General features: G+C 39.2%; 1 protein-coding gene across 9 annotated transcripts in view; it reads left to right on the forward strand.

The window, feature by feature from the left end:
* Positions 1-9866, forward strand: part of CD36 (CD36 molecule (CD36 blood group)) — a 35412-nt gene extending 25546 nt beyond the window's left edge. For all 9 annotated transcript variants that reach the window (XM_063155608.1, XM_063155611.1, XM_063155610.1 and 6 more), the window contains exons 8-14: positions 1199-1268; positions 3143-3330; positions 4159-4277; positions 5549-5622; positions 6331-6385; positions 6586-6750; positions 7472-9866. In XM_063155608.1, coding sequence (XP_063011678.1) covers positions 1199-1268; positions 3143-3330; positions 4159-4277; positions 5549-5622; positions 6331-6385; positions 6586-6750 — 671 coding nt within the window. In that variant the 3' untranslated portion in view covers positions 7472-9866. The remainder of the gene's footprint in view (positions 1-1198; positions 1269-3142; positions 3331-4158; positions 4278-5548; positions 5623-6330; positions 6386-6585; positions 6751-7471) is intronic.
* Positions 9867-10250: the final 384 nt, after the last annotated feature.

Here is a 10250-nt window from a genome sequence, read left to right on the forward strand (position 1 = left end):
GTTCACAAGGTCATTCAGTGTGACATTGCTGTATTTGAAGACGTAACAGGTTTAAAAATCTTGAAAGTGTGAGAGTTCTACCTTATCTTGTAAGCTTTCACATGAAAGCTCAACATGTATAGGAAAATATAAAAATAAAGATAATAAAGATAAAAATATAAACCAGTATATTTGTATGGGGCTTGACAGGACTCCATGTTTGCCAACCTTACAAGAATGCCAAGATTTAGAAAGAGAGTGTGTGCTTAGGATGATTTTGAGTGTTTAAAAAAAGTGCTTCTGTCAGCAGTGGGCAAGTGGCAGTGTATAATTTAGCCTTGGTGCTCTTGCCAACTGTGATTCAGAGACATCACAGATGGTTGCAATTGTTTGGTTATGGCTGCTGCCTAAGAAACTAAACAGAAATTGCTGCAAAAACTAACAAATGTACTGGCTAAAGGTTTGTTACAACACCTTAATTGGGAAAATGGCAGAGGCTCCTCTTACATAACTGTGGGTGCTTGCAATGCAGAAATACAAATCTGGGTGTCTGCACTCTTTTAGAGCAAGTGGAGAGAAACAACACCCAAGTGCTGCTCCTCTGACTTATTTTGCATTTCGACCATGGGGTGATGTGGATTTGTGCTCTAGAAGTGGCTTCCTCCTCTCCATCAGTTCTAGAATTAGAGCCTCAGCTTAGAGCCCTGCTTGAGCAATCTTTGATGGAAAAGGTTTAGCACTGATTATTAAATAGACAGTGTTGAAGTCTAAAGGTGTGTTTCTTATGAGCACTGAGTGTCATAATTGCATTTGACTCAAGGATCTTTAGAAAGGTTTAGGTCTATAAACATAGGTGGATGAACCTTGAAGCAATGGCAACATGTTTTTGGCTTAATATTAAGCAGTTTTGTTTGTTTGTTTTTTTTTAATATCCTCTGTTTTAAATGGGTTTGATAATATAGCTTCAAATCTGGGGGCAAAAAAAAAAAAAACAAAAAAAACTGCTATATCTTGGCTCGCTTTCAAGAACAATTACATGTTATCTGTGAAGTGCCTGTCAATGTGCAATAACTTACATAAACATTTTCCCACAAATGACTCACATTGTTTACTTTCATCACAGCTTTACAGGAAAGTAACAACTGAGTACTGAGCTAGGAATTAAACCATGTCTTCTAAGCAGAATTGCTTTCAAGCTCATGTTTTCTTTTACCCACAGATGGAGCATCCTTCCCACCGTTTGTTCAGAAGGATCAGGTACTGCGCTTCTTCTCCTCTGACATTTGCAGGTAGGCTGCTCCCTCCCTGGAGTGTGCTCGCACCAAAATGTGCCTCTGAGGGCTGGCACCAAAATGTGCCTCTGAGGGCTCGCACCAAAATGTGCCTCTGAGGGCTCACACCCTGGTGTGCCTCTGAGGGCTCACACCAAAATGTGCCTCTGAGGGCTCACACCAAAATGTGCCTCTGAGTGCTCACACCCAGGTGTGCCTCTCTGACACCAAAATGTGCCTCTGAGGGCTCACACCAAAATGTGCCTCTGAGGGCTCACACCCTGGTGTGCCTCTGAGGGCTGACACCAAAATGTGCCTCTGAGGGCTCACACCCTGGTGTGCCTCTGAGGGCTCTTTGTTTTCAGAAAGTGGCTGCAGGGCTGTGCTTGGGCTCAGGTCAACCAGGCAGTGCAGCATAAACTTTTCATCTAAAACCCAACTAAAGTTGCGTTGTGCTCGTGATTCAGAGCCTGATTCTACCACTCTTATTTCAAATAGCTAATAAAATATACTTTATTTCAGCCAGTTGCAGATGCATATTCAGGAAAATATGACATTGAGCTGTTAGACGACTTTAAAAGGCACTGAGGGCCACAGGATTCAAAGTCATGAACAACTTCTTAGGTCAGGACCCAGCCTTGTTTGGTCTGAGAAAGCAACAGGTACAGCAGGGTCCAGTTAAGTCCATCTTAGGCATGTCTGGAAGAAATCATTTATGCAGAACAGTGTGTACTGTCATTCAACAGATACTCAAAAATTTTTCTCACAGGATATTTTTGCATATTTTATTTTTATGTGCTGATGAGTTTTAAGCCTGCTGCTTCTGCTGGGCCATCCAGTGTCCCCAGGTTCTCCAGTGGGATCACTGAAAGAAATATTAAAGATTTAAAGTGCATCACAGTATATTTACTTAGGGAAGTTCAAACCCTTTATTTATTTTGCTGACTGGAAACAGCTGCTTCCTTTTTACTAGGTTTAAAGTGGGTCATTTGCTTTGCACAGTGGTGGGTTTTTTTTAAGACTAATGTTTTTACATGAAGATTTTTTTGTGAAAAAAATTTTATCCACAAACTGGAAAACATTTCCCAATTCATAGAAAACAGAATTCTATGCAGAGGAGAAACGATAAAATTCTTTGGATTGATTGCACTCACAGTTTGAGAGATCCCTCCAGCCATTTAATTCTCACAATTCATGAACACTAAAGGACAATAACAACTGTCCAAAGATCCTGCAGAAGCAGAGTCAGGAAAAATTGTTCTGTCCATGTTGCAAAACCCTTCTTTTGGTTGGCTGCTATACAAAGTGTTGGTGTCCTGGTTGCATTACTGTGTAGCAACCATACCTCCGTATCAGCTGACACTGAACGAGCAAAAAGAAGCTTAAGTAGTATTCTGATTCATATGCAACAGAATAAGGTTATGTGCAAGATGTTATCTGCATCATAAAGCTTAGATTACCCTAAGGTCAGCAAAAAACTGTGTCAGAGATGCTTTATATGGATAAGCATCTCTATTGTAGTCCAGAAACTTTCGAAAACCTCAGAATGATTGCGGATGGAGCTGTGTGTAGAGAAAAGAGATCTCAATTAATTTGTTAGTTTTGTCTATATTGTTTATCATTAGTATTTGAAATTTTGTCTGTTGTTTTGTGTATTGTCTTGTTCACCACTGAGCTTGTACATCCTTTAGAGAAGGTGTGGAATATTCTCCATTACGGAGAAACACCCCCACAATTTGCTGAAGAGTGTGGCAGGAGCCTGAACATTGGGTCCCTGGGGGGGTTCTTTGTTTTATGAGAGAGGCAGCTGGGGAGATCCTTCAGGAGCATTGCCACGAATTGAGACTTTTAATCCAAAAGGCTGAAACGCATTTCTCCTGTTTTGTGTTCAGGTCAATCTATGGAGTTTTCCACAGCGAGCAGGTTGTGAAGGGGATCAAGCTGAATCGTTTCGTGGTTCCTCGCGAAGCGTTTGCAGCGCCAACTGAAGTCCCAGACAATTATTGCTTCTGCACGGACGTAGAAATATCAAAGAACTGCACCATAGCTGGAGTCCTGGACATCAGTGCCTGCAAAGAAAGTATGGTGGTGACACAGTACTGCCACACAAGCCACTGAACTGGGGACAAGACACTTGGGCTGTAGCTGGGGTGTTACTCTGATATCCAGGATGTTTGTCCGTGAATTCTTCCACAGGTTGCTTGTAGACCCCTCACATTTCCGCAACCTCGTTGCCCAAAATGAGCACTATGATTTTTCTGTATTTTAGACAGTGCAGTGCAAAGTTGGGGCACTGTGGATTGTGTACTGAAACTGCAGGAGTGAGTGTAGAGAAAGGAAAGGAGGGGCACTGTGCGAAAGCCAGAGACAGCTCAGCACCTTGTGTCTGAGGCAATTCACACACACCGCAGGGTGGGTATGTCCACAGCTGCATGTATGTACACAGACAATGCTGGCTCAGAGCGGTGCTGGTACAATAAATACAAACTGAGTCTGCATTTTGTGCACAGTGAACTGTGAGAGGTCCCTCCAGGCTAAAACAAGATCATGAAGGTGGGCAGGGACAGTGACAGTCATGTCCTCACCTCAGCATGAGAATGGGAGCACTGCCAGCTCCACAGTGTAGGCACAAGACAAGCAGCATTTGTAACTGCAGTTTATTTCACTATGCAAATTTTCCTCTTTACAGCAAAAAAATCACAAAAATTCTTGAATTTTGGAGGTTTTTTGGGTTGAGTTGGGGCTTTTGTTTCTGGGGTTTTTTTGGCTGGTGGGGCTAGACTACTAACATTATTATCAAGATTGTACATCTATATACATGACTATGTTTAGAAAATTACATGTGAAGATGAATGCCAAAGCAAGGCTTAATGGTTCAAGAGTGCTTGTTTGTTTTTTTTTTTAATAGAAAAACCAGTATATATCTCTCTTCCTCATTTTCTTCATGCAAGTGAATCTGTATTGAACGACACGGAAGGCCTGAGCCCAAATGAAAAGGAGCATGAGACATATCTAGACATAGAGCCTGTAAGTCCAAGTATTTAATACTTGTACCCTGGGAAACCTGCAATGTTTAAATTTAATAGTAGTAGGGTGTGCCTTTTACCAGAGGGACAAGCAGAAGATGCAATGTTTTCATGCTTGCTTTTCTAAGGTCTGCTCTCAAAGTGGTATGGTTTCAGCAGGGGAAATTTAGAGCAGAACTTTACCTCACTCTGACCTTCAAAGTTTGGAACATCTGTTTTGGTTTTTACTTATTGGGAACATGGGATTGAACATGATAGGTTCTGCAAACTTTTGTAGCTTTTTTATGATCTTCAGGTGCTTTGAGAAAATTATATTCTATGAAAAAACTTCTGTTTCTTCTATACTTAGCTTTTTTATAAAAAATCTATAACTAGTAAATTTTTGGATAATTACTACCTCAATTGAAACTAAATAAACATAGATGGGTTTATTTCCTATTACTAGAACTCTGAAGAGTCTGATTTAGATAAACCTAATTTAAGTCTTTGTGACTTGAATTGTCCAGCAGATCTTCCAAACAGAATGAATTTATTTTGACTTCTTAAAAATTTACCTCTATTTCTGTTTCAGTGATTCAGATCTTTAAGTGTACGCAACAAAGTTTTCTGAATTGTATGATGAACTCAAAAGTTCCAAAATTCTATTTTGCTCTTACTTTGAACAAAAAAATAAAATTAATAATTTCTCACTAAAATTAGGCAATTAAGCTATGTAACTTCAGTGAGGAGAAATGAAGTTAAATCTTTGTTTGACCTTATTTGAAATAGAGACATCAACCAGATTTTCCTAAATATTACACAAAATTTTCAAGAATCACTGCCTTTTTTATTGAAAGACAGAGTAGAAGAAAGATATGAAGAGAAGATTTGACCTTTGTATACATCTGTTTGTCCAGTTGTGAAAAGTTTGTTTTCAGCCCTATGCAAGTTTAAATATCCTTCATTTTGAAAAAGAAAATTTAGCTGATTTTTGGTGGAAAAAATCCCCTGAAACATATCTTTTTGGCATATGAAATATGCCATGACTGATTTAACTTTGTCTTCATGTTTAAATGTAAATTACAAAAGTAACTACGGTAAAGCCACAAAATTAGAACTTCTGTGAGAAATGAGAAACCCTTAGAAACATTACCATTTCATAAAAATTAATCCTTCAAAAGATAAGGATAAGATAATCCCAAAGTGCTTTTTGACACAGTCCATATATAGACTTTGGCATCTAATTAAGAAATTTAAATTAATGTCTTGTTGGATGTTTTTCATTGGTTTTAGATTACTGGTTTTACACTACGATTTGCAAAAAGGCTGCAAGTAAACCTCCTTGTGAGGCCTTCAAGCAGAATTGAGTAAGTGCTACTTCTTTATTTTATTTTTAAAGATTTTTTTAATTGGGCTGATTGGTCTATGAGAGCATCAGTAGAAATGTCTTGAAGAAGAAGGAATAAAAATACTTCCCCAAAGCTTGTTCATAGTAAATCTTCCTGAGCAGGACACTGCCCAGATATTTTAAAACACATTTGATTTCCCTACAGAAGATTACAAGGCAAAATTTTCTTAAAAATAACATTCTTATAATACCCAAATGGGGCCATGAGGATGAACAGAAAGACAAACTTTTATTATTTTCTGTAATAAATCCAATGAGAAAGAGAATTTATGTATTCCCTGTCACTAGATGGTTTTATCACAAGGGTAAATGTGACTCTAGTTGGTTTTTTTGTTCTCCTCTTCAATGGCCCAAATGCACATGGATAAAAATCTTGTACATATGGTGGATCAGCATATGAACATATGAACACCACTCAGATCTTGATCCCTCTCTGTGTCTGACTGCCCATATACAGAAGATAAGACAGGAAATTATGGTTGTCCAATATGTAAAATGGCTGCTATTAATTGTAGTTTTGGTTTGGGTTTTTTTCACTCCAAAAGTGTATTTAAAAGGTGCATCTGAAAGACAGAAATATAGTTAGAGAAGAAAAAAATGTTTAAGTAGAGAGTGGGCTCATGTAGGAAACTGAAAGTAACATGCTGTACTTTTTTTCTCATTTCAGTCCTTTAAAAAAAGTTAAAAAACCCTATGTGTTCCCTATTCTTTGGCTAAATGAGGTTAGTATATTTTATGTCTATTAATATTCTCTAATTTGAAACAAATAAACAAAAAAAAATACCTATCTTTTCCAGTCTTAGTGCCCTGAAACTGTGTGATTAAACTCACGCTGTGATTTGCAGCGCACCAAGAGTATATTCAGCAAGTGAGGTCTTGCATACGTACCCTTCAGTGATGTGTTTTTCTGGCACTGTTTCAGTCTGCTGTTATTGGGGATGAGAAAGCAGCAATGTTCAGATCCAAAATCACCGGCCGGCTCCAGCTGCTGCGCACGCTGCAGATGGCGCTGATGATCGGGGGCTCCGTGATCTTCCTGGCCTTCCTGGGCTCCTTTTTCATATGCAGGTCAAAGAAATTAAAATAAGTAAGTAACCTTTAACAGCTCATTCCTCAGCAGTGACTTCTCCTCGGGGTTTTAGGAGTTCAGAATTTCGCTGTTGTTATTTTTTTTACACGCTAGAAAATTCGGTAGTTGTTGTGTAGGAAATCATCCAGATAATTGGCCTGATATTTTCAAGTTCTCTTCCCATCCTAAATCTTTCAGGATGCTCTTAACTCAGGCGAGGTCATTGGGAACTTCATCAGAAGAGCAACATTTTTGTTTGCTGTGATTTTGTTTGTTGTGATTTCCTCAAGACTGACATTTAGTCCAAGGCTGTTAGACTGCTGAGAAGCGCCCTCCAGCACCTTTCTGAGACAGAGGCCACACAGCTGCAGATTGCTGTGCTCTCCCAGGACATCCCCCTGCCTGAGGTTCAGAGAACCCACTGTGAATGACACTTTCTATTCTTTCAGCACTAAACTGAGTGCTGGTTTCTCACTTCTTTCTCTCAGTGGTGCATCCCTGTAATGTCAGTCTGAGCACCTCCTGGACATACCTAGCCCACAGAGGAAATATACTCCCATCAGGGGCAGACTGACCAAGTGGTGGATTAATGTGCTGATACCTGGGGAAGCAAACACATTATTGAGAGAGTTATTTAAAAGAATTGCAGAGACATCAACACTATGGTGGAAAGTACGCTGTATTAAAGAGGTATTCTTAAGCTGAAGACTTGCTGAATTCTGATTTTATTTCACAACAGGTGAAAAGACTTCAGAGGCAATGTTTAATCGATATTTCAGCTAAGCAGCTTGTTAAAATTCAGAGACAAAAGGTATGATTCAAGGCACAGTCAACTCATGTGCTATGGAACTCAACATGTTTTTCCATTTTGAGAAGACCAGCTTACTAACCCAAATAAGCTGATGTTTCTGAAGGTCCACACTTCTGACATCACCAAAGACGCCACTGTGGAAACTACACTATCAAAAGACTTTATCTGAAACTTGTTATACATTTTAAATTGCAGTCATGCAGACTGAAGTCGAGGTGCAGTTGGATTTTAGTCCACCCTCTGCCATTTATGCAACTTGCTACTCATTTTCTTCTGGATTTGCAAGGAAACGAAAGCCGCTTGCTGATGTTCCGTCTCCGAGCACAGGCTGGGAATGACAACGACTTGGAGCTCACGCTGTGCTCTAGCTGCTCTCATTGCAATATTTCCCTCTGTTCCTTCAAGGAATGGAAGCTGCTGCCATAGTACTGCTCTCTGTCCTCTATTCAGGGATGTGAATTGCATTGAATGTGAAGTTTATTATGTAAAGTTACTAACTGCAATACATGAAGTTTATAAAAGACTTACTAAAACACGTGGTTCATGCATTTTATACGGACATGGCTCACAGACACACCACAGTCATCCATATGCTGATGGAGCTCATCAGCATTTGGCTCCACAGCTGTTTGTTAATCTGAACCACTCCCTAACTCCCAACCTGCTCCACTGCTCTTCCCGTTGTCTCCTGTGAGCTTTTATTCCTGGCTCTTGTTTGAACAGCCTCTGCACTGCCCTAAGCCCACCTGGCCCCAGGCCTCCCTTGGAGAATGATCTGGTATGTCACCTGACAGGACAAGAGAAAATATTCCAAAATGCTTCAGAGACAGGAAGGACTGAGATAATGATTTTTGATCAAACATCAGAGGGTTCCACTTGCTATAGAAGCCCATAAATGAAAACAAGTAGCCCCAATTACTTATTGATAAACCATCTGCCACAAGGAAATTTGTACAACCATTTGTTTAATGAGGTGCATCAGCTTGTAGACAGGTAGCAAACACTGGCATCCCCATAAATAGTTGACTTTTTCATTTGATCTGAATGCTGTGTTTTATTCTGACAGTAAATGGGGCAAATGCAGAACGTTGCTGCGTCTCTTTCCATGGATTCAATAAATTCAGAAGAGTCTAAGTTTAGCATTTTCTAAGATTTTGTTTAGGATCTTTTATCCCCTTATTTAGGAGCTGGAAAGAAAAAGGGAAATCAAACATGGCCAGCCTGTCACATCCTGCTGTTTGGAAACAATGCTACAATGGACTTTAAACCAGAAAGTTGCTAGTAAAGTACAATGTCTTTGGCTGGGTATCTTTAGTAAGGTGTTCTTATCTTTGGAAATAAAGGGAAAATCCAACTGACCATAATGCTGGTGTTTTATTGCATTGTTCTTTGTGGACAAAGTTTTGTAGCTATCAGTAGAGCTGATGAGTCACAGAAATCCCAAGATATTATTCTTGCAGGTGAGGTCTGTGAGGAGGTACATGGCTGCACTCTCCTTCCAGCTGTGAGCAGCTGGTGTGACACTGGAGGGAAGGGCTGCTCTCAGCCTGTGTATTTGATTACTCATGGTGCTGGCTAGTCAATAGAAAACACCTTTTTCTCATATTCACATTATTGCTGGTGTCATACGTGATGCTCTGTTCCCATATTAGCCTGAGGACAATTTGACACAACTGAAGCAATCCCTAGAGTCCTATGGACTGGTCAAAAAGTATGGGGACAGCTGAAGTCCTTAAGCCACATCTCCTCTGAGATAAACACAGCTCTGCTGGGGTTCAAAATCTGAAACCAACTTTCTATAATAAACATCTTTTGTGTCAGGATCTGACATGAAAGAAACAACAGAAATGCTCCTGTAGTTTTTGATATGCTAACATTTCAATCTCATTTTATTTGACTTAAGTACATTGTCAGTAAGTTAGTCTTTGCTTTACTAGTGTTATTTAGAGCTATGTGGTGCTCCAGCAGAAGTGATCCAGCAAGTCAGGCCATGATGTTAAATGTCTCAGGGCCAAATTTTATATGGTTTGTCCATATGCATAATCTCATTGATCTCAATGCAAGTTTTGGCTTTTAAGCTGTGTCCAGCACTTAGACTGCACTTGGATTGTAATTTTTAGTTACTTCATCCAAAGCATCAGTTACAGTTATTGTAAATTCATTATACTAAGGCTAATGTTAAGTATTTACATTTGTTCAAACAGTGCAGGGTAAACTTTCATTAGAAACATTATTGAAAATACAAATAAAATAAAGCTCAATTTTTTTTTTCAGATATCCTTATGTTTAATTGTAAATAAAGCCTTCTGTGTTGAATAATTAAGCTCTTGTGTCTCTTTTCTTGGTATTTTGGGGTATGTTTTCTTTTTCTAGAAAACCACTTTTGGAAATTGATAAATAACTGAGGCTATCGTGGTATTCAGATTCTCTGAACAGAGAGAGATAATTCTCTCTCTCCATTTTTTTTCCCGGAGAAGCATAGACAGAAGAAGAGAAAACAATTCTTATCTTTACTTGCTGCTCCTGTTGTTTTGCACATGTAGAACGTGTTGGGAAGATTGTTTACCTGAAGTAAGTTCTTAATGGGACTCTGGTAATGATTGTTTATATTAATTGGCCTATTGGGTCAAAGCTGTGTCCTGGCTGTGGGCAGACAGTCACGAGTTTTCTTTAGTATGTAATATAGTAATAGTAATAGTAATAGTAA

This window comes from Melospiza melodia, chromosome 4 (genome assembly GCF_035770615.1).
Source record: "Melospiza melodia melodia isolate bMelMel2 chromosome 4, bMelMel2.pri, whole genome shotgun sequence".
In the NCBI taxonomy this organism is placed as follows: domain Eukaryota; kingdom Metazoa; phylum Chordata; class Aves; order Passeriformes; family Passerellidae; genus Melospiza; species Melospiza melodia.